At 50.7% G+C, this 23,844-nt stretch overlaps 2 protein-coding genes across 4 annotated transcripts; one reads left to right on the top strand and one right to left on the bottom strand.

Annotated features, from left to right (window-relative positions):
* LOC137589273 (SLIT-ROBO Rho GTPase-activating protein 1-like) lies at positions 1-21,177 on the bottom strand. 3 transcript variants are annotated; one of them, XM_068306902.1, is made up of 24 exons: positions 20,985-21,177; positions 20,144-20,279; positions 8,350-8,545; positions 7,601-7,655; positions 7,414-7,521; positions 5,999-6,061; positions 5,698-5,895; positions 5,495-5,623; positions 5,078-5,299; positions 4,891-4,992; positions 4,371-4,568; positions 4,200-4,284; positions 4,099-4,126; positions 3,980-4,013; positions 3,778-3,838; positions 3,621-3,698; positions 3,414-3,548; positions 3,223-3,328; positions 2,527-2,751; positions 2,145-2,224; positions 1,683-1,863; positions 1,075-1,209; positions 493-835; positions 1-408 (listed from the first exon to the last, which is right to left on the bottom strand). In XM_068306902.1, the coding sequence occupies exons 3-24, from the start codon at positions 8,490-8,492 to the stop codon at positions 1-3; spliced, it is 3,117 nt and encodes a 1,038-aa protein (XP_068163003.1). In that variant the 5' UTR covers positions 8,493-8,545; positions 20,144-20,279; positions 20,985-21,177. The 3 variants fall into 3 exon arrangements, with proteins under 3 accessions (XP_068163003.1, XP_068163001.1, XP_068163002.1); XM_068306900.1 differs by lacking the exons at positions 20,144-20,279; positions 20,985-21,177 and adding an exon at positions 12,306-12,397 and having other exon boundaries at positions 1,066-1,209; XM_068306901.1 differs by lacking the exons at positions 20,144-20,279; positions 20,985-21,177 and adding an exon at positions 12,306-12,397.
* Positions 18,451-22,103, top strand: LOC137589274 (arg8-vasotocin receptor-like). The gene is made up of 2 exons (XM_068306904.1): positions 18,451-19,554; positions 21,036-22,103. The coding sequence occupies exons 1-2, from the start codon at positions 18,621-18,623 to the stop codon at positions 21,296-21,298; spliced, it is 1,197 nt and encodes a 398-aa protein (XP_068163005.1). The 5' UTR covers positions 18,451-18,620; the 3' UTR covers positions 21,299-22,103.
* Positions 22,104-23,844: the final 1,741 nt, after the last annotated feature.

Raw genomic sequence — 23,844 nt, 5'->3', positions numbered from 1 at the left:
TCACATGGTGCAGGATTTGTCCAGCGGGGGGGGCAGAGGGGGGGTGCTGCTCTTGGGGGGGACCGCCGGTTTGGGCCTGAGGGCGGGGGGCCGCAGCGGCGCCCCCATGCGGACAGCCGCCACTGGCTTGAAGGAGCCCAGGGCGTCGGGGGAAGGGTTGGCGGGCCTGGGGGGGCCAGGCAGCGGGCTCAGGGGGCTGAGGGGGCTGGGGGTCCCCGGGGTGCCGGGGGTCCCAGGGGTACCGGGGGTTCCCGGGGTGCTGGGGGTGCTGTGGGGGCTGGGCGACTCGGAGGAGCAGGGGGGGCCATTCTTCACCTGGTCCAGGGTGTCCAGCACCACGTCGGGGGCGGGGCGGCGCTCCAGCTGCCTCAGCTCCCCCAGCGCCACCGTCACCGTCTCCTTGATGTCCTGGAGGGGGGGGAGGGAGTCAGCTACAGGTTCAGAAGGCACCAGCGGTGGGACCGCCTCCTTTTGGGGGCGTGTCTCTCCTACCTGAGCCAGCGTATCGGGGTCCAGTGCTCGGGAGCGGTGGGTGTCGCCAAAGCCGTGCTGCCCGCTGCTGGAGCGCCGGATGGGCGTGTCCTCCGGCCGCCTCAGCGAATCGTGCCGGCTCACCGTCATGGTGACGGGGGCGGCGGAGCGGCGCCGGCGCTCGGGGCTGTCCAGGGGCGGGGTTAAGCCTTGGCCCCGCCCCAGCAACAGCTCCCGGGGGCTGAAGTGACCCGTCACGGGCGGGGAGCTGCGCTCCAGCACCCCCCCGTTACCCAGGCAGTGGGCGTCGCCGGAGCGGCCGAGGGGGCGGCGGAACAAACCGTCGGTCCGCTTCCTCCTGTGGCTGCAGACAGGAAGGAGAACGCGGTTAGCTCGGGGAAACAGGAAGTCAGAGATGACACTCGTTTTGATGAAGAGGCCACACCCCCTCCTGTGGGCGTGGCTACTCCTTCTGCTGATGAAGTCTTTGCCAACAACACAGAACAGGTCACATGACCTTCGCGGGTGTTTTTAGAGGTGATAGAAGAAACGTTTTCCCCTCCCCCTGGCGCTAACGCTGGGGTGTTGCCTTACTTGACGGACCTGTTGTAGGTCTCGGGGGGCCGGATGTCGGTGGGGGAGCTCAGCTCGCTCCGGGACCGCTTGTCATCAGCGCTGCTGCTGCCGCCGCCGTCGCTGTCGGCCTTCTGGCTGAGAGCGTCCGACGCCGAGTCAGCCCTGAACACACACACACACACACACACACACACACACACACACACACACACACACACACACACACACACACACACACACACTCAATCACTGGACAGCTGAGCCCACACAACACTCCGATCATCAATTAAGCGATCGATTAGCGAGCCGTTAGCAACTCCCTTGGCTAAACGAGGATAGAGATCAATCACGGAAACAGTCGCTACGCTAACCAGCTAATCAGGTGATTGGTTCTATTAGAAACATTTGTTTAACATTAAAAAAACAATCATTTTAATTAAATCAATTTTAATTTACTTTTCACACATATTATGTAAATTTATTCCCATAAAAACTATTTTTATGCTACATTCCTGCACAGACGTTAGCATCTGCAGCTAATAAAGAGCTAAAAGTGATTTTTTTTTTCTTCATGATGGATTCAAACTAATCACATTAATATTTGGGGGGGGGGGGGGGGGGGGGGGGGGGCTTGCCTGTCCTTCACCACGATGTACTGGTGCGGCACCAGGCCGTGGCTGCCATTGTGCCGCCCCTCCCACCAGTCATGTGACGCGCGCTGGAACAGCTGCAGGGCGGCGCCCTTCTTGAAGGAGAGCTCGCGGCCCGACCGGCCCACGTAGTCGAACCTCGCCACCGCCTCCACCGCCTCGTTCTCTGTGGGGGGGGACAGGAGGGGAGAAAAAGGTGAGCCGGAATCTGTCAGTCAAAGGATTTTAGTTCCCGCCCCCTCCCTCCCCCCGGCTCGTCCAATCAGGCGACGGCTGTACGGAGGGAGCTTTCTGATTGATTCAGATGGAGAAGGCGGGGAGGAGGAAGAGGAGGAGGAGAGGGGAGGGTGAGATGTCTCCATGGCTGCTGTTTCCGTGGCAACCCCTTCTCACTCCACGGGGATGAGAGCGTGGGCGATTGTTTTGAAGGTCAGGGGTCAAACGTACCCTCGTCGCTGGTCTGGGTCTCGGTGCCGCCGTCAGGCTCCGCCTCCTCCAGCGCCCCCGGCTCGCTGAACGGACTCTCGCTGGGGAGGAAGAGGAAGAGGCGTGAGAAGCGACGGAACAAAGGGAGGATTGATGCACAGATGGAGGCGAGGCACGCCAGGCTGTCGCCACAGACGCAAAGATCCAACTGCATGCTGGGAAATAAAGGCTTCTGATTGGCTGGCGGGTGACACCAAGTCAGGTAAAACAGTACGCCCCGCCCCCATGTGGTTGTTTCCAGATGTGATCCGCCTCGAAGCGACGCCACGATGACGCCGGGCGGAGCTGACGGCTATGGTGATGTGACGATGATGTCACACGTGTGGGCGTGTCCTCTGCTCACCAGTACTGGTCTCCCGTCATGCACTTCTCGTAAACGGGGCCGGGCAGCTCCTTGGTGTCGGGGAAGATGTTGTCGTGGTTCAGGATGACCGTCTTGATGACCTCATTGACGTGCGCCTGACACGCCACCTGGTCCAGTGCGTCGGGCGTGGGCAGGAGGGTGGGGCCGAACACGATCGCCAGGTTCCCAGCATCCATCATGTTCTCGTCGCTGTACTGGGAGAGGCTGCGGGAAAAGAATGGATCGGATCAGTGTTGATCAACCGATCGGATCAATGTTGATCAACCGATCTGAGGGTGGGGCTAATGGAGGAGAGGTTGTTACAATGCGTAATCCACAGGTTTAATAAGCAGCTAGCGGCTCCCCAAATATCCCAACCCCCAAAAATGGGCGGGGCCAGAGCCATCCGGGCTCTGGCCTGATGGCCAGCTGAAAAAATTAGCATTTTTGTAAAGTTTTGATACTAAAATGCTTTTCCCAGAAAAAGTTGGAAGTTCTCGAGCTAACGACTAGGAAACACAGCGCTACATTTAGCTGTTAGCTAACACCCGTTAGCTGTTAGCTAACACCTGCACCTCGCACTTCTCCTCCTTTCACGGCTCTTCTGTTCTTTATCTGAGCTTCACCAGGAGAGACGTGATGAGGGGACGTCGTCATGGAGACGGCTGTGAGGAAGAGGAGGAGGCGGGGACTCACTGGTTGAGGAAGGCGAACAGGTAGCGCATCACCACCAGCGTGGTCCTGGGGACGCCCAGCAGGATCTTGCGGATGCACTGCGCTCGCTCGTACATGTTCTCGATCCCTGCAGGGAGAAACCTTCAGTCAGCGGCGATGGGCGGGGCCACGGCGACGCGCTGCCGGCGGCAAGGCAAGGGGAGGGGACTCACGGACGCAGGAGAGGAGGTCGTTGAAGCGCTCCTTGGGGAACAGCGGGTTCTCCAAACCCCTGAAGTAGAGCTTCAGCACGCCGGCCACAGAGTTGATGTCGTGGTTGCTCTCCTCGTCGATCAGCGGGTCGTTGCCTAGGAGACGGAGAGAGAGTTCAAACGCATCCTGATGCCATGGATCATGTGACCTCCAGGCGGTGACCTAACCTCTCTCGAAGGAGTTCTTGATGTCGTTGACCTCCACCTGGGACCCCGACACCCGGAAGATGCCCTGATGCTGAAGACCTGGAGGGAACAGAAGGAGGTCATCAGAGAGGAGGTCCATCAGTTTCCATGGCGACGCCTCATGGCGACGCCCACTCACCGTGCAGGTTGATGTAGCGGATGCAGCTCTCCACTAGCATCGGTATGGCTTTGGTTGAGTCCTGGAGACACGACAAACACTGACGTTAGACCGGTCCGACGGCGCTAAAGAGGTTTAGACCACCGGTTTAAACTGGTCTCAACTGTCTACATCTAACTAGTCGTTCTAAATCCATTTCCTGTCTGACTCGGAAACGCGCTACCTGGTGCTTGCTGTGGGAGTTCTTCCGCCCACGACTGCAATGAAGCACAAAGAGGAGAGAGAGGAGAGTCACACCATGTTTCACACTTATGATTAATGTGAAGTGGCGCCGGATAATACCTGGTCGTCAGCAGCTCGGCTTTATAGCCTGCAGGGAAACAAGAAGACCAGATGAGACGAAACCAGACGAGCGTCTGAGAGGAGCGTCTAGCGGGTCTCACCTTCAGCCAGGGCTTTCTTCAGGATGTCGTGTTTGGCCTGCAGCTTGGAGATCAGGTTGCTCCCCTCCAGGTACTCACGGAACTTCTGAGGACGGAGAGATAAAACCCGACACACAGCGTTATCGTAAATGAAGTTCTTCTAGCGAGGAACCTGAGGAACCGGCTCCTCACGGTGAAGTAGAAGAGCTCCGTCTCCTGCTGGTTGGCCCGCCTCTTGGCCAGGCTGGGTTTGTTCAGGTAGCCGTCCGACACGCTGGACTTGACCGACTCGGACGACGGGCTGTGGGTGAAGCTCTGGGACACGTCGCAGTCGTCCAGGACGTTCATGTCCTGCAGGGTGTTGAGGGTGGCCCCCCAGGTCTTCTTCACCTGGAGGGGGGGAATACAAGGAGAAACCATCAAGCTAGCTGCTTCTGTCGCTCTTCTGATCGTATTCTGTTAGCGTTAGCATCGCTAGCCCCTACGACCAGCTGCAGCTAACATCTACCAGCTTTCAGGAAGTTGCTACTAGCTTGCTTGGCTAGGCAGCTAACATTAGCATCAGCCAGCAGGAACGGACCTCGGTTCCATCTTTCCTGTCGTCATAGCGACGGCTTCCGGGAAAACAAATGTTTCTGTTTGAGCTGCGTTGCCGACTTATGATTGGCCACCTGCTGTCTGGGGGCGTGGCTTAGCGTGAGCGTTTGCTCACCTCTTCGTTCTCGATCTTGAGCGACGCCAGGCGGGTCTGCAGCTGCGTGAGGCGGAGGGTCAGCTCCGCCTGCACCTGCGTCTGGGAGGCGATCTGGGTCACCTGACAGGAAGTGGAAACAAAAACGCCGTTTGTGGAGCGTAATCCGGTTTATTCTTAAACGGACTACAATGTCCTGGAGACTGACCGTGTCGCCCATGTGGGCCTGGAAACCGAAGCGCTGCGGGGGGCAGAAGGCGGTGGGGTAGAGTCCCAGCAGACGCTGCCGGTCGCGGGCGGGGTCCAGGCCCTCCACGGCGCCCTCCAGCACCTCCAGGCCCGCCCTCCTGGAGGCTTCAAGGCTCAGTTCGGCTGATAGGTAGGTCCTTAGAGCCCGGCTCAGACTGGAGTGGTACCCTAGGTCACAGCACTGAGACAGGAGGGGGGGGTCTGAAAACTACAATTCCCATGAGCCTCTCCTGCACTTGCAAGACAAATCCAAGTAGCACCAAGAAGAAATATTCTTTCAAAATACAGTATTTTCTGCACTATAAGGTGCACCTGTGCAGCTTATGCAGCTGTGCTGAAATGCATCCTGGGAGTTGTAGTTACGATGCTGACTCACGTCTATGATGTCGGGCAGGTCGTGGATGTAGTACTTGAAGACAGAGGCGTTGGTGGCCTCCAGCGTCAGCAGGTACTCGTTCCTCGCCTTGAGCGTCTTCAGTTTGTTCTCCGAGTACTTCGCCTTCCTCTGAGGGACAAACAGGAAGTGACGGAGACGGGAGCCGAACCGCGACCCGCCACAACGAGAGCGAACATGCATACCTTCTCTCGCATCTTCTCCATCTTGCGGGCGGCGTTGCGTCTCTGGTGGCGTTCCTCGATCCTCAGGCCAAACACGGGCTCGCCCCCGACGCTCCCCCCCGACAGGCCCTTCACACGCCCCTCCTGACGCTCCGCCTCCCGCAGCTTGGCTTCGGCGCTGATGGTCTCCACGTGGTACATGTGATAGGTCTTCATCACCTAGGCGACGGCCGTCAAAAAAAACAAAAAAAAACGTGTCAAACTGGAATTCAGTTTGCTCCAAACGCTTCGCCGCCGCTGGAGGACGTTTGGTTTCACTCACCGTGTAGAGCTCATTCAGAAGCTTCATCAGGTCCTCCTGAAGCTGGAAGATGATCTCCTTACTCTGAGGAAAGAAGAGGAACATCCAGGAGGGAGGAAGAGGAGGAGGAAGAGGAGGAAGAGACGACCACACAGGAGAAAGGATTCACAAAACGAAACGCGCCGCCGCCGCCACGTCGCATTAATATTGCATTATTCTAAACGACCGACACCCCAGGACGGATGAATCTCATTCCCGGAGCGCCCGCTGAGATCAGATCAGCTGATTCTGTCGCCATGGCACCCAGGCTGAACCGGGCTCAGCCTCAGGACCGTTAGAGGGAAAAGGCGGCGGAGGTCTCGCTGTTTGTAGCTGCTGGCATCAATAAAAGACGAGGAAGAGGAGGATTAATAATGAAGAGGAGAGCGTGTTTGATTTACTAAAGTCAGAGCGGAGGGAAACGCAGACTTTACTTTTCATTAGAATCAACTCGACTCTAAAACGAACAAACCGGCGGCTGAGTCTTCGAACGTGACGTCACCTCACGCGTATTTCCTTTGTGAATTCAAGATGCAGATAAAACCAACAAATCAATAATGAGAAATAAAAAGCATCACAAATATTTTAGCTTCTTCTGCTGGCGGGGCTAACATCCGTCCATTGTTCTCCATTTTGTCGGTTTTACGAAATTTAACTCCACTTCAAATATCGGATCATAAAATCATTAATAAACCGTTAAAAACACATTGTTGTGTTTCATGTCTACATTTAAGATTATTTCATATTTATTTCCAAACATGCAAAAGCAGATGAAGCAGACGATCAATCCGCTAAAAGAGAAACTTTCTAAACTTTTGGGAAAAAAAACACCAGAATAGTTTGTGAAAGTCAAAGTTTTCCTTCTCATAAAGTATTTTTATGTTGAATTTTAACGACTTCCAGCAAAAGCTGGACACATAAATTCCTCTCAGAGGTCTGATGAATCTCTGCTGCTAACTTGAAATTACATATCAGTGATTTAAGGCTCATTTCCCTCCACACAAAATTGCACGTTAAGAAAATTGCAGTATTTATTAGATTTGGCTTTTGTCCCTCGTTTTCTACTCACGATCGATCGCTGGACCCCGCTGGAAGCAGACGGGAGAGGCTGGACGTGTCAGAGATTTACAGGAAAAAGTTTGGCTTTATGGACGATAAAAATTCAACTTAAACACAGGTTATTAACGAGGTCCCATGATGCAATGGGTCAGTGACATCACTGTTCTTTGAATAAGTGCTGTAAGGAGAAAATAACCTCAAACCATCGCCAACAAAGATGTCCGGTTTGTCAGCGAGGACCAGACGCTACTGGATTTATCTTAAATGCTAAAAGCAGGCGGCGCCGAGCCACGCCCATGCCAAGCCACGCCCATACCAAGCCACGCCCACATCCTCACCCTCTTCAGCAGGCGGGCGGAGTCCTCGCTGATGTGCGTGAGGCGAGAGATGACGTTGTTCAGGTAGAGGTCGCTGAGGGTGGCGTGGTCCTTACTCTCCCTCCTCACCTGGAAAACAGAGAGGGAGGGGCTTCAGAGGAGGATCAGCTACTTCCTGTCATCAAAACAGGGTTTCCAGGAAACACACCTGGTTCAGCAGCAGGTACCAGCAGTTCACCGGAGACAGAAGGTTCTGGTCCTTCCTGGGGGAGAGAACAGATCCAGTGTTTAGTTAACAGAGACGTAAACCACAGCATCATCAGCGTAGAGACAGAGAATCCTACTCCTAATTTTCACATTTCTCAGCCTGTTTCTTGGATTAGGACGAGGGGGGGGGTTAAACTAATTTTCACCGAGGGCCACATTAGTGTTAAATTTATGTTAAATTACTCTGGAATTCTTATTTTTTCAACATGCTTGTTTCTCTGTTCTAACATAAATACTTTTAATCTGTCAGGTTATTAAACCCACAGAACTCCATCAATCAAGGATCAATCTATCAATCAATAAAGAAAAATAACATCAGACACAAGTTAGGACGTTAACTTTGTTCACTACATTTAGTCAGAGTTAAAATGGGCTGAACTAGTGCATTGTGGGAAATGTAGTTTTGTTCAAAGCACACGTTTGACCTATTTATTTTTAGACACTCTGACCTTTTATGCTCTCGCGGGCCACATTGAATGATGTGGAGGGCCACATGTGGCCCCCGGGCCTTGAGGTCACCAGGGGAACGTTTTCTTCCCTTGGTGGTGTTAGCTGCTAACTGCTCATGTCCTGAAAGTGGGGCTAATGTGAATGCACGTGTTTTGAAGTTTCAAAGTAGAGCTAAACTAATAGAACTCTACGACCAATCAGGGAGCTTGTGGTGGCTAGCCTGGCCTGCTAGCGTCCTACTTGTACTGCTGATGGTCCTTGGTGCTGCGGGTTTTGGCCATGAACCTCTCTGCCAGCTTCTCCAGGTTCCTAGAATACTCCGTCTCGATCTCGGACTTCTTCCTGAAGAAGTCCTGCAGGTCCTGGAGCAGCTGGACCCGCATCTCCGTCTGCTGCTCCAGGCAGCGCTGCTGCTCCACCAGCTGGGTGCGAACATCTAGGGAAACAAGATGGCTGCCGTCAGACGCCGCCGTCAGACGCGGAACCGCTTCCAACGGAAATTCAATTTATTTTTATTTCAATTTCATGTAATATATTTTGACGAGAGGGGAAAACAGGAAGCTCCATCACAACTTCCTCAAATCTGAGGCGCTGGAAACTGATTGGCGTTCGATATCCTGCTGATTGGCTGATCGATTAAATTAGCTTCACCTCCTCCCACCGTTTCTTTAATCCCTTATAATTACTGATGAAGACTGTCCACCCCTCCAGGAGGAGTCACCTTGGACCGCATTAGAGGCGCACACACACACACACACACACACACACACTCGTACACTCGGCGTGGTAACAGCGGGTAACGCTTCGCTGGTCGTTCTGTTTCTGGATCTGCAGCGGGGGGGGGGTAAGCTCGCTCTCCCTTTCTCTCTCTCACCCCCCCTCCCCTTTGGGGGGGGTCTCTATCCACTCCACTAGCTGTTGTCAAGGCAACCACACATAGTGTGTGAACCATGTGATGAGGAAGGTGAGGACGAGCGCTCCAATCTGCTGCATCTCCACCGACACGGATGTCTGGACGGCGAGGCGTCCGACCGTCGGATGTTCACCCGTCGTTTGTTTGTTTGTTTCTTTGGTTGTTTGTTTATCCGCTCCGACATCGCTGTCGTTGCGTCGCTAATTTTAAGATGGCTGCTGTTTCATTCTCCCACATTTCAACACAGTAGATAAATGTCGACTCCGTGTTCCTGCAACACACCGCGCCCTGACAGGCCTCTGATTGGCAGCTGGGTCTAAGGGGGCGTGTCTGATTGTTTCGGGGCGGGTTTAATAACTGATGTAAACTGATGCTTCACGCGCTCACGATGGAACATTTCAACACTTAGTAGTCCGAATCAATGCTGCTGCTGCTCGGCTAGCTTAGCTTAGCTTAGCACTGTTCACAAACAGTTAAAAAGTCACATGATGTTTGGGGTGTCACGTTTAATGTCACCACGTGGATGGGGCTGCAGAAAACCGCAGAAACCGTTTTCAACGTACGCGGATGCTAAAGATGCTAACATCCGGACGATAAAGCTCACAGTTGCTAAGCTATAATTGGACGATCTCTGCTCATTGGTTCATTTTGTTTCCACTGAATATCCTTAGGGCCGACCAATGGGACCTCGCCCCAGCTGGACACGCCCCTCAAAAAAACCCTTAAAAGGAAGATTTGTGTTACTAGCAGCTTTCAGCGCGATGATTTTGCTGCAGATTAGCCTTTAGCTCATCTAAGCTAAAGGCTCATTTAACCCTTGCAACCTTTTGACGTTATTCTCAAACAAAGGATAAACATAAATGTGTAAAATGAATAAAAAATATTAAAAGTCAGTTTGATCCAGTTATCGATCAGATGGAGGGTTGCCAAGCTAATGACAATGCTAAATGTTACCATTAGCTTAATCGTGATCACATGACCTGTTTGTACCCGAGAAACAAAAATCACTTAAAGACGTCACATCATGTGGTCGGACTTGATTTGCATTTCTAGTTATTTATTCAGATTTATAAAGCAAACTCCACCCCCTTGCCTGCTCAAGCTCCGCCCAGTTTTTAAAAAATTCTGGATTTGCACCAAAATTTTCTATAAATTTCCTTTCTGTAACAAACAAACCAACAACAACAATCGACCTTCAGGACACGGACAGGACTGACATCATAACCTGAGGGGGCGGGGCTAAGAATCAGCTGATGATGGAAATATTTATGGAACAGGAGTTTTTATCTGTGAGGAAGAAAAAACAAATGATCCGGTGAGGAGCGATCGCTCCGACGTGACTCCGGCTGTGATCGGTGACAGCACGACGTCCGTTTAGTTTTTGATGCCTCATATCAAAGACGCGCCGCCGTCAGCTCAGCGCAACGAGGAAACGCCGCCGCCGCAGCGGCAAGCATGCTGGAATAAAAGACAGGAAGAACAGACCGTCGGGAAATCTGAGCTTCGATCTGAAAGATCTGTCGCGCTCGTTTTGTTTCCGTCGGAGCGAAACCCAAAGGGAGGAAGGCGCTAAATCATGCTAACGGCTCAAAGATAACACACAACGCTAGCTTGTGACATATGAAACCCGAGTCCAGAGGAGAGGAAGTTTCCAAAATGTGTCCCAAAATGCAACCAATCACAACGGTTGATGACACGCGCAGGGCGCTAATATTAGCATGAACCTCCTAGCTAAAGAAATGCTAGGCGATATGACAGGAAGGGGTTAAATTCATTCTGGTACGTCCACATAACTTCGAGAAATTTGTTTGTGCCGTGAAAATGAAACACGCAACTTTACTCAAACAGTAACTGTTGCTAGGATACGGGTGAAAGCTAACGGTTGCTAACAGATTAGCAAATGACTTGTTTCCTTTTGTGCTTCTGGATTTTCACGATCAATTTGATGAAACGATCAATTGCGATGATGGCTGTGGGTTGCGTCCGTTCAACAGAGTACCACCACTTCCTGTCTTTAGCCCCGCCTCTCGACGCTCTGGTCGTCAGGACAACCTGTGGCTACAGGAAGTGGCGGGGGGACATCCTTCATCGTTTCCTGTCATTTTACCGATCGCTCATCAGTCAGGTGGAGACGGAAAACCGATTGATGATGGGGGGAGGAGCCTTTATGCAGGAAGCTGGGGGGGGCGGCCGTCGCCATGACGACCAAGTCCAAGGACACGAGGGCAGAGCAGCGCGAGATCACAGAGATGGAGGTGACCCCCCAGGGAGGTTCTCCACTCGCCCCCCCCCTTCTGCAGGTACATGCAGATGTGATGTCACTCATCACCTGAAACGGCACGCGGCGGCGGAAGGGGGAGGGGGGGCGTCGCCCATCTGCAGAGCCCCCCCACCTCGCCACTGTCGGACGCAAATATGAATCGTCAGCACTGTGCACAGCCGCTACCTTTCCATCTCACCTCAGCGAGTAGACCCCCCCCACGTGAGAGCGCTGCCCCCCCTCCCCGTGTATACATTACTCACCACCTCCCGCATCGACCAATCAGGAGCCGGAGCAGGGAGGCAGACTTGGGAGGCACATAGTTACAACGAGGATCTATAAGCTGGGATGGGGGGGGCAGGGGCCAGCGGTCATTTCGATGCGGGGCATCCCCGAGTGCCCCCCCCCCCCACAGGAGAACCAAGAGTCGCCCTCCCCCAACATTAAATTTAACAGCTCAGTGTCCATTCATTGTGAGGAGGAAGAGGAGCGTCACAGCAGGAGGAAGAGACGTGTGATTTCTGAATGGGGGGGGCAGCGGGGGGAGAGGATGAGGAGGAAAATGTAGGGAGGATGAGGGTTTGAAACAGCAGGTGAGGAGGTGAATCTTTAAAGGTCGCTGCCCCAGCAGAGAGATGGAGGGGGGGTGGAGGAGGGGGTGGTTACCATGGCGCCACAGGGAGAGGATGGGAGGATGCCGCGGTCATGGCAACCAGGTATCCTCCAGCCTGGAATCAGGTGATCAGTGGGGACCACACTGCTGCAGTCACCGCCCCAGAGGAATGCCAATGGGGGGTGGGGGGTGGGAAAAAGATCAAGGTGCAGAACTGATACCCCCTCCTCACACACACACACACACACACACACACACACACACCTTTACAAACACAGCCATCTACCCCCCCATGCAGCACTTAGGATGAACCCACAAATCCTGACGCCAAATGCGCGTGAGTCCGGACAGGTGTGTGTGTGTGTGTGTGTGTGTGTGTGTGTGTGCGCGCGCGCGCGCCGCGTGCTCACCTTTCACCTGGCTCTCGTACTCCGCGAGGATCTCTTTGTCCTTCTTGCTCCTGTTGGAGTTGGACATGTCGCCGCGCGCGAGCGTGTCGGCAGGTGAGACGAAGATGAAAGAAAAAAAAAAAAAACACACGCGAGCCGGCTCACTTCCGTCCGCGAGCTCCGCCCGAGGCTGCACGCGCCAACATGCTGGTTAGATCCATCCAATGCCGCAACCGCACCGCCAGTAGTGGCCCCGCACCGCCACGCAGAGGGGGGGGGGAGGCACGCGCATGGAAGAATCACGCACTCACGAGCGAAATGACCCCCGCAGCATTCCTCCCTCCTGATAGCAAACAGAAAGCCGCGCAATTATCCGCCGCGTGCAAACACGCTGTCACGCGCGCGCCGCTCCGCAGGGAGGCACACACCCACTAGGTGCGCACACGTTCAATCAGACTGCACGCGCACGCGAAAGCTCGCCGCCGTGACGTTCTCCTCACCCAGACGTAACCTCTCGAAAAGGCGCACGTGAGCGCGCGAGCCCGAAGGCGGACGGAGTAGCCGGCGCGAGCGCGTGCGGCTCATACTAATAAACCGCAAATGAAATGCCGGTGAGGAAATGGGCGGGTCCTACCCGGGAGGGGGCGGGACCATGGTGGAGATTGATGGCCGAGGGGGCCAATCAGAGGCTGAGGCGCGTGGACGGAATGAAGGACGCGAGAAAGTGAATATTAAAAAATAAAAGCAGAAAACTGACACAGCTGTTCCGAAATGAACGATAATAATGATAACAATAGGAACAATAATAGTAACTATTTATTATTATTGTTCCTGTTATTACTATTATTATTATCATCATTATTCTTCCTACCTGTCATGTTTAGTTTTATATCTGTTTTTATTTATCTTTTGGTTATTTCAACATGTTTTCACGCAGCTCCAGGACTTTAATTACGTGAATATGGCTAAGATTTATTAACAATCAAAAAGACTTAACTTTTAATTGGCTGATTGAAGCAACTTTAATATTATTTTTTAAGCTACTTCCTGTACCACACAACCGTATTTAAACACGTTAGGCTTCCTGTCACTTTCCCAATTTAAAATTCCATAATTTAAGTTCATGTTTTAAACATTCATATACAGTGTGCCCTCAATCTTGGCGGTTAATGCGTTCCAGGAACCACGCGAGGAAATCGCGATCTATTTCTTATTATTTACGGTAATTTAAACGTTCCCGAACCCCCCCATACTGATATTAAACCACCTTCTATCTGTATTACCTTTAAAACACTCTGATAGACTGTTTAAAGCACTTTTGTGTCTCACGGAAGTCCAACACTCACAGAACGTAGCGCACCTCAGGATGCCGTCAGTTAATAGAATGTGCGTACGGTATCACGTGACTGCCGACCAAAAATCCGCAATGAAGCGGAGTCGCAATCGTTGATGCGCGATCGCGGGAGGGCGCACTGTACTGGCTTTATGAGGCTGGTGTATGAAGAGGTGGGGGGGCTGCGTGAGTCCCGGCCCGAGTCAGATCCTTCATGGTGTTTGTCTCCCTCTGGTGGTCAAAGAAAGGAAAGACTTCTAAACTTCTCCAAGATCCTCCAGCTGTAAAAGTCTCATATCTACACGATTTATTATTTCAGTTATTAAAGGAGACCATTAAGATCTCAGGACCCCCCCCCACCAACACCCCCACCCCGTCCAGACCCGCCCCCTGAACAACGATCCTGTTCCCTTCATATCAGCAGGTTAAAGGCTCGCTTTAACAGGGCAGAATAAATCAGAGTAGAACTCATTCATGTGGTTTTACTCTGACAGCCGGTTTGTGTCGGAGCGCTCCTCCTCCCTCTGCGGGTCACGCTGTGTGTGTGTGTGTGTGTGTGTGTGTGTGTGTGTGTGTGTGTGTGTGTGTGTGTGTGTGTGTGTGTAAGTAACACTCATACATTCCTCCATCCGACCTTGCTGTCAGGTTTATCTCCAGAGGGATGACGTGGGGGGAAGATTATCATGTGTCAAACTCAAGGCCCGGGGGCCAAATGTGGCCCTCCACAATATTTAATGTGGCCCGTGCGAGCATAAAGGTCAGTGTCTAAAAATAAATAGGTCAAAACTATGCTTTGACCAAAAACTACATTTCCCACAATGCAGTAGTTCATCCCATTCTAACTCTGACTAAACGTTGTGAACAATGTTAATGTCCTAACGTGTGTCTGATGTTATTTTTCTTTATTGATTGATAGTTTGATCCTTGATTGATGGAGTTCTGTGGGTTTAATAACCTGACAAATGAAAAGGATTTATGTTAGAACAGAGAAACAAACAAACATGTTTTTTCTGTCTAACTGCAATGTTTGGAACTAGAATCAGTCAGAAATTCAGTTATTAAACATTAAGGAGTAGTTACATTTAGTTACATTACACTGAGTTACATTTAGTTACATTTATTAGTTACATTAAGGAGTAGTTACATTTAGTTACATTACACTGAGTTACATTTAGTTACATTTATTAGTTACATTAAGGAGTAGTTACATTTAGTTACATTACACTGAGTTACATTTAGTTACATTTATTAGTTACATCTGGCCCTTTGAGCTAGCTCCACCGTGGAGACTTTTCTCCACCTGCTTCTGTTTGTTTCACTGTGTTTAAATCTGACAGCCAATCAGGAGCTTCCGTCTGATGAACCAGGAAGTCATGAGGTGGAAACGATCCAATCCCCTTTATTTTTGGTCTCTCTCGACAATCCAGCAGCAATAAAACACGGATCAAACACGGATCCAACACGGATCATCCTGCTTTCCCTGAATGTGTGAGGGACGCAGAGGAGGGGCCCTCAGGCGGGATCCGGGGCCCCGGGGAGGGATCAGGGAACACCTTAGGATGAACTGGGATCAGGATCTCACAGTCTGATCGCTCCCCGGCAACACGTCCAACCCGTTAGCCTCAAATACTAGGCTAGGCTATGCTCACGAGCTAACCTGCAGTCCAGGTGTTTTCTAGCCGTGGGTAACACCAGCTATTAGCCTAGCGCCACCATCAGGCAGGAACACAAACTTTCTGACAGCAGGTCATTAGCAGCGGTTAGCTCACTCAGACACTCCACCAACACGTCAGTAATTAGCATGTCAGCATGACCGCATTAGCATTTAGCACCGACGCTCACGCCTGAGAGCCTCTGGGGAGAAACAGATTTATTTAAAACGGGTAACAAACGTTTGTTGTTTTGTGCTTACTTCAAACAAACAATTAAATAATTTTAATTAAAAAATTATATTAAATTAAATAAACAAACAAAGACCATCACGGAGCTTCTGTCGCTACGCTAACTCTTCATCCTTGCCTGCAGAACGACACCAGAAGAAAACCGAAGGGAAAAATATCAACAGACACAAAGTCACAAATAAAACAGGAAACACAGGAAAACAACAAAGAATTCAAAATAAAATGCAGATTATTTCAAAGAGACTCAAATAATCATAAAAAGCTAAAACTAACCGCTGAGTCGGCGTGTTTTTGTTCTTCACCTCCAGGTGAACATCATCATCCTCCCTTCATTCCTGTAGGCTTTACTGTCCTGAACCCTCCAAACTGTTAGCTTAGCTTAGCTTAGCTTAGCCTGGACTCGGCAGGGATAGAAGAGGTCATGTGACTGAGAGGGGGGGGGATAAAGTTGACATTTTCTTCTCCTGGAAGCGAAATTCTATATTTTCTGCTTCAAACTGGGTGAAAAACAGGAAGTGGATACGATTGGGCGCCGTGGAAACGGCAGCATCTCCCACGGCAGGAAGAATACGCGGCCTCTGGGATCGATACGTTCGTCTCATGGTGGAGCCTGGCCGGCGTGACCTTTGACCTTTAGTGTCCGTGTGAATAAATGCTGACAGTCGGATGACGGCTCAGAAATTGGATTTAGATCTAATAAGGGAAGGATACGGGGGGGGGGGGCAACGTTCCAACATGCGGGGCAGGATGTGACCCCGTGACCCTGTGACTCCAGATTTAAACATCCCATGCCTCCGTCCCACTCGGATGCCCCTGGTAGAACATTAAACACACACATGAGGGTCACAGACATGTGGAGCTATGAACGCCGTCCAAAGAATCATGGGAGAAAAAAAAAAGATGAGAACGACCAGACTGGAGGGTTGTCATGACAACGGCGATTGTGTTTGTAGGAGAAGCAGGTAGATAGATAGACAGGTAACCGTTTCTTGTTTTTCATCCACAGCATTTTTCGTTCACCGGAGCAACGGAGGCAGGAGGAGATGGGAGGGGGCAATAGGAAGTGGGAGGGGTCAAGAGGAGGTGGGTGGAGTCAGGGGAGTTACCTGAGCGAATGTCACCATGGTAACCAGGTGTCTCACACACCTCACAGGTTAACATTGCTATTAATCTATAATAATCCCACAAACCTACGGAATGTAAATGAGGGCCAGACTCCGCCTCCTGAGGGGGAGGAGTCGCCGTCAGCTGGTCTTTCTAAATAAAAGCGTTAATTAGACATCTATATACCGGTCTATTCTTTCACCTCTGAGGCATGATGGGATCTGATGTTAAGCTAACAGATGCTATCGCTAGTTATTGATCGTCTGGTGCTTTTATTCTCGGACCAATCAGAACCTCTCAAGCAACCGTTTGAAGTTAAAGAACATTTGTGAAAATCTCTTCCTGACGCGAACGAACACTTGTGACCCGCGCCGGCGGGACGGCGTGTGTTAATTGGCTGAATCACGCTTGGCTGACATGTGTGTGTGTGTTCCTGTCTGGATTTGATCTGGGTTCAACTTCCTGTCTGGATCAGCCAATCGGTTTGGACAGCTCTGGTCCTCAAACAGCTCATCAGGACGACTCTTATCAGCCGTCAACACGGCCGGCTGCACACACACACACACACACACACACACACACACACACACACACACACACACACACACGCACACACACACACGCACACACACACACAAACTCACATGACCAAACCCACGCCGCACGATTATAACGACTGAACTGAGTCTGAAGGGAATTCTGGGTAATCTGGATTGCAAACACAAAAATCCACAAACATCCCGCTAGCATCATGCTAACTTCACGCTAGCGTGACTCTAATAGCACGTTAGCATGATCAAAACAAACACCTGGTTTGGAATGCTGACATTATGATTCATTTCTAATTGATTGTGAAACGACGTGAGGAAAACCTCTCCTGATTGGTCGACGGGAGGGGTCGTCTTCATCCTCATCCTCATCCTCGCTCCTGGAGGATTGTGGGACGTTTAGGTTTAAACTGATGCGATGAAGATTCCGACCGGAAGAGACAGGAGGAGTCCCAGGAGACGGCCGGGATGATGAGTTGATTAAAGAGCGGAGGGCAGTAAGTACCCCCCAGGGGGGGAGAAGGAGGGGTGGGTGGGGGGCAATTAGCGGGATCGGGTTACAGCCTCACCGTGAGACCAACGACGGAACTGATGACATCATCAGCGATCACCAACGATAATCAATGGGTTCAGCTTCAGTGACGTCCTAGCATTAGCTTTAGCATTAGCACAGCGGCTTTTCATTTTATTTATTTTGTTTTATTTTGGTGGCACTGAAACAAACACCCCCCCTGCTGGTAGGTTTCATACTCTAAGTAATGACTCCACACAACTGGCGGCTTGATGAACGGCATCGGGCGCTGTGATTGGCTCACGCTCTGTGTATGTAGATTGAACATTAAGATGAGGAAGAGAAGGAGGAGGAGGAGGAGGAAGAGCGCAACCCCCCCCCCCACTGATGAGTTCGGTGATGTCATCACTGTATCGGCGCGTCATTAGCTCACACTAACAGCTAGCCGCTAGCAGGATAACGCTCCAAAAAATACGTTAAAAACACGTGTTTTTAACACACATAATTTAACAGAAAAAGTTTATCGTTATTATCGTCATCATGGGGGGTTAAAGGGGGGTTGGGGGCGTGGCCTCAGCTCCTGGCAGGTTCAGTTGTGGACCCGCTGGCCCTTTAAGGATGAAAAAAAAACAACTTCTGAACTTCTAAACTTTCATCTACAAGTGAAAACTGGAACCTCTGGATCGTTCCTGTGTGTGTGTGTGTGTGTGTGTGTGTGTGTGTGTGTGTGTGTGTGTGTGTGTGTCAGGAGTCTTTAAAAGGGGCGGCAGCGCCGCTCGGACTCGGACTCTCTCCTCGTCGCGCGTGGACCAACACTCGCGCGTCTCCGTTATCCGTGATGTTCGTGCGCCCGCGCGCCTCCCGGTAACCGACCCGCGCGCGGCGGACGGATCCCTCCCGGTGCGTCCCGTTACGCACGGACAGAAGCCGGACTCAGACATGTCGAGCAGGAACGGAACCGGGGGTCTGAACGCGACGCGGCGGCTGGAGGAGCTCACCGGGACCGGAAACTGGACCGGGACCGGAACCGGGAACCACACCGACCTGTTCGGGCGGAACGAGGACGTGGCCAAGCTGGAGATCGCCGTCCTGAGCCTCGCCTTCGCGGCGGCGGTGGCGGGAAACGCCGGCGTGCTGCTGGCCGTGCGTAAGAGCCGCCGGAAGCCGTCGCGCGTGCACCTGTTCATGCGTCACCTGAGCCTGGCCGACCTGGTGGTCGCCTTCTTCCAGGTGCTGCCGCAGCTCTGCTGGGAGGTCACCTTCCGGTTCCACGGGCCGGACTTCCTGTGCCGCGCCGTGAAGCAGCTGCAGGTGTTCGGGATGTTCGCGTCCACCTACGTCACGGTGGTGATGACGTTGGACCGCTGCGCCGCCATCTGCCACCCGCTGCGCGCGCTCCAACAGTCGGCCCGGCGCGCGCGCGTCATGATTGGCTGCGCGTGGGGGTGCAGCCTGGTGCTCAGCGCCCCGCAGTGCTTCATCTTCTCCCTCAGCGAGGTGCGCCCCGGGTCGGGGGTGTTCGACTGCTGGGGGCACTTCGTGGAGCCCTGGGGCGCGCGCGCCTACGTCACCTGGATGACGGTGGGCATCTTCCTCGTGCCCGTGCTCGTGCTCGTGACGTGCTACGGGTTCATCTGTCGCGCGATCTGGAGGAACCTCAGGTGTAAGAGCCGCAAGGGCGCGCGGGTGGAGGAGGAGGAGCCGGGCGCGCGGGGCGACTTCCTGCGCAGGAGCTCCGTCGGCGGCATCTCGCGCGCCAAATTACGCACGGTGAAGATGACGTTCGTGATCGTGCTGGCCTACGTCACGTGCTGGGCTCCGTTCTTCACGGTGCAGATGTGGTCGGTGTGGGACCACACCTTCTCCTGGGACGGTGAGTCACGTGACACGCCCACAAATTCAAAGCCTGAGATCGATTAATCGATTAGAATTACGCGCCGTGTCTCCAGGAACATCCTGCACTCAATTTACTTTAATCTGAACTGTTTAGATGTTTAAAGTCAGATTAAAGCCCAGATTAACCGTAAACCACAGGATCATCAGCGTATAGAGAGATAGAATCATAATCCTAATTTTCACATTTCTCAGCCTGTTTGTTGGGTTGGGGGGGGTTAAACTCATTACAAAGGGCCAGATGTAACTAATAAATGTAAGTCAAACTAACATAAATATAACTACTCCTTATGTCAAATTACTCAAGTTATTCAAGTTACAAACATTAGTTACACAGAAATAATACGTGTTTGTTTCTCTGTTACAACATAAACATACTTCTATCTTTTCATGTCAAAACAGTCACGTGATGTTCACTTCCGTCACACACGTCACATGTAATGACGTGCACCCGCGGTGTAGCAGCTAGCGTTAGCATCGCTGATGTCTAACGCTCTCAAACGCCTTATCATGACGTCACCACGCCAGTTAAAGTTTCCAAGTATTTATAAAAGTTTCTCAGTACTCACAGCATCCAGGTGAGCATGACGTCTGACGGCAGGTGACCGCGAAAGGAAGCTCCTCCTCTTCCTCGCCTGTGTTCCTCTTGACGTCAGACACCGTTCCGGCTCACCACTGCCCCTCAGGCCAGAGCGGGAACTGCACCTAGCGGTTCATGATACTTTTTGGCTGTGACGTCAGGCACATGCTAGGTCCCTACAATAAATCTTAATTTAATTTCTGATATTTAATTGACTCTATTTGGGAAAAGTAAATTAAAATATGAGAATAAATTCTTCGCTAGCGCCAGTTTCGCTGAGAAACAAGCTAAGCCCCTCCTTCAATTTCATAGCCAGCCAGTCAAATTTCAGAATCTTGGTTGGCCAATTAGATTCCAGGGACCTTCCAATGGAAATGTTGAAAAATTGCAGAGAAACGACAGAAGTTAAACCTTCCAAACCAACCCGATGACATCACCTGGCGTGAGGAACATGAAACATTCCTGGATCCAGTTTGTGGCTGTCGGGTGATTGATCGACTTGATCTTTGATCTCAGTCGTCAATCAGTCGACCTGTCGGCCCTTTCATGCACCGGTTCTCGCTGCCTGTCGGCGTTCTGGCTCAGAGGGAACCCCACGCGTCCAAACCTCTCAGCTATTTTTAAGATATTCGCTAAACATTCGCCAGAAAGTGAGTTTATTTAATTTCTTTTTCATTTATGTCATCTGATGTTTTCTATTTATCAAGCTGCTCGCAGATGTGATGACAGAAAATATTTCTTGAATTAATCTGGATTAGTTTGAGGCCCGTGAGGCGTTCAGGGGAGGTGGGAAAAACCACAACCGGTAGGTTAAGCAGAAAAGGTCCTACCTGGTGTCAGCTGCTGCTTTAACGCCTTGTGACCCCCTGCTGTGCCCTCAGACTCGGAGAACGCCGCCGTCACGCTGTCCGCCCTGCTGGCGAGCCTCAACAGCTGCTGCAACCCCTGGATCTACATGGCGTTCAGCGGGCAACTCCTCGCCAACGGCGCTGGCTGCCTGCCCTGCTGCCGCCGCCGCCTCGTCCACCATGACTCCGACAGCAGCATTCGACGCACCACTGTCATGTCCCGCCTGCAGGGCCCCCGCCTCTCCGAGCCCTTCAGGGACCTCAACCCGGCCCCCAAGAGCCCGGCAGCGTCCTGATGCGGAGCAACCCGATGAGGTCAGCGATGAGGTCAGCGGTCCGGTTTGGTTTCCTGTGGTCCGGATCGGAAGCGGTTCCTCCAGGACAGGAGAATCAAATTGAAACTTTATTGACATCAAAAGAATCTGCTTCCCGGTCAAAAGTAAACAATCATCAAAAAACTTTATGAACGAACGACAGAAATAAAAGGAAAAAAAGGACTTTTTTTATTCTTGTGTTAAATTTCATCACATTTTATCTCCTAACGTCTTTTTCTTCTTAATGTTTGTACGTTTATTCACAAACCTGCTATGCTATGCTAACCGGATGCTAACGTGTCGCTGTATGTTGTTATAAACATGTTATAAACTCAGGTCATAACCGTTCCTGTTCTTTCGGGTCGATGAAGAAGAAACCGGTCGGATCCGGATGACGTTTGAGAGTAATCTGATTACACGTGCTAGGAGGTGGAGGCGCTAACATTGTTAGCTGGAGCCTCTGACCGGGATCAAACGCTTTTATCAAAGGGAACCAGGAAGAGGAAGTGCATTGTTGGACCAGGAAGTGGGTCTGAAGGGAGTCGCTTTCATCGCTAACGGCGTCGGGCGGGATCCATCCGGTGGCGACAGCTAAACGACTCCAAAGCCCCCCCGCCCCCTAAATGTACAGGAACATGTGCTTCAGCTGAGCTGTTAGTGTCGGACCAATGAGGAGAGGTGGGAGGGGTCAGGGGGCGGGGCTGAGAGCAGCTCAGTACTTTATTACTGATTCAGATAAGAAAAACAAAACAGGCTTAAAATAAACCAACAGATTTAATAAAACGTTAATTTATTCACTTTCATTTATTAAATATTAATTCCTTCCTCTTCTTATTTCCTTTTTATTCCTTTTGCTCTTCTTGCTGTGAAGTTGTGAACTGAAATGCAACGAGGGTTCTCATTGGTTAGAATTGTTTCATATTTGTCCAGTCACCAATCCATTCAAACCCACTAAAGTTATTTTATTTTACTGCTCACAGAAAATTTGTTGTGAAATTTAGTCGATGAGATCATTTTATATGACAATAATAAAATGTAATATAATTAACAGATTTTGATGATTCGCAGAATCAATTTATTTGAATTAAAATTGGCAAAAATTCGTCATCTATGAATCTAATCTAATCAGAACTCCTCAAAGCCCCTGACCTCTGACCTCTGACTGCTCCTGGTTTATCTTCTGAGTCTCATTCACAGACAAATTTAATTTCAGAAACAAACGTAAATGGAACATCCGGATTCTTCCTCTTTATGTGACATACGTCGGACTCAGGAAATATTTTCCCAGCAGACACTTGGGTTCAGGAGGTGAATCTGAGAATCTACGACCAATCAGAGAGCGATCCACTCCAGACTTGGCACCGAAATACCTGGTTTACTATAAAAATAGGCCTTTAACTAAAAAAATAACCCAAAACTCACTTTTTGGATAATTAGGGAAATGTCACAATTACCCAGAATCCAAAGCAGCACCTTTAAATGTGCTGTCCCACAATTGTTTCATCCTTAAAAAGATTCACATTAACATCTTATGAATAAATTATTTACACTTTAAATGTGTGTTTTCTTTGTTTGGATAAAGAAACTTTAAAAAAAAACTACATGCAAGTCAGGATTGAATTATCTATTTGGACATTTCATTGAATCTATACTTCTATATTTGTTTCAGACTAATTAGTAAATATTACCGTGCTAAAATGCTAAATCAAGACGGGGAGGTCAGCTGACGCTATAAAACATTATCAATATTTTTACCCACAATCCAATGACAGAAACACAAACAGAAGGAATTCTCTTCCTTTAAACGTCTCCCTTTTATATTAAAATATCTGCAGCGAAACACTTCTATATTATCAATAAACCACCAATAATCACTGATTGAAACCATATGAAATAATCTCAAAAGTGATCAGTAGCGATCAGATGATTCAGAGACGACCTTTAGCTCCTACCTGAACACAACCGTCAACCAACGGCCGGAAAAACGTCAACGTAATCCGATCAGGAGTCGTTAGAATCCTGTGTGGGCGCTAACGGGTGGATGCCGCTTCAGTGTTCCGTCATTAGCATCTATAATCCACTCATGCTAGGTTCGACTGTTCTACCACGGTTACCATGGATACAGCTATACATTATATATCATAAATTACATTTAAGTAATAAATGAGTTACGGCCTGAAATAGTTAGCTAAACATAATGGATACGCAGCTGACGTTAGCTAGATGTAGCAACGGCTATTAGCTTAAGAATGACTCGGCACAAACCGTTAGCAAAAAAAGGATAAATGATCAAATGAGCCACAGAGGAGCATTAATATGCTAACACATGTGTAAACCGCTCAGCTAACGTAAATTCTGCTCAAAGCGCCTCGTAAAAAACCCACTTTAAAGTCATCTCCGCTGACCTTTGACCCCCGAAAGTGTTTGGTGACATGTGCGCTGGTGCTCATCATCAAGGTAACGGGTGGAGGAGGATCTTAGGGTGGAACATAAATGTGTTTTCCATACGTACTTGAAGGCATCAGGGA

Source organism: Antennarius striatus, chromosome 22 (assembly GCF_040054535.1).
Source record: "Antennarius striatus isolate MH-2024 chromosome 22, ASM4005453v1, whole genome shotgun sequence".
Taxonomy (NCBI): Eukaryota; Metazoa; Chordata; class Actinopteri; order Lophiiformes; family Antennariidae; genus Antennarius; species Antennarius striatus.
This window is presented reverse-complemented; position numbering and strand designations above follow the sequence as displayed.

Coding starts and splice junctions, on each gene's coding strand:
- LOC137589273 (XM_068306900.1), bottom strand. CDS start 12,372: ATGTCCAACTCCAACAGGAGCAAGAAGGACAAAGAGATCCTCGCGGAG. Junction 3,329..3,413: donor CGACCTCCTCTCCTGCGTCC/GTGAGTCCCCTC, acceptor TTCTCCCTGCAG/GGATCGAGAACATGTACGAG. Junction 409..492: donor ACCCCGATACGCTGGCTCAG/GTAGGAGAGACA, acceptor CCCCCCCTCCAG/GACATCAAGGAGACGGTGAC.
- LOC137589274 (XM_068306904.1), top strand. CDS start 18,621: ATGTCGAGCAGGAACGGAACCGGGGGTCTGAACGCGACGCGGCGGCTG. Junction 19,555..21,035: donor CCACACCTTCTCCTGGGACG/GTGAGTCACGTG, acceptor CTGTGCCCTCAG/ACTCGGAGAACGCCGCCGTC.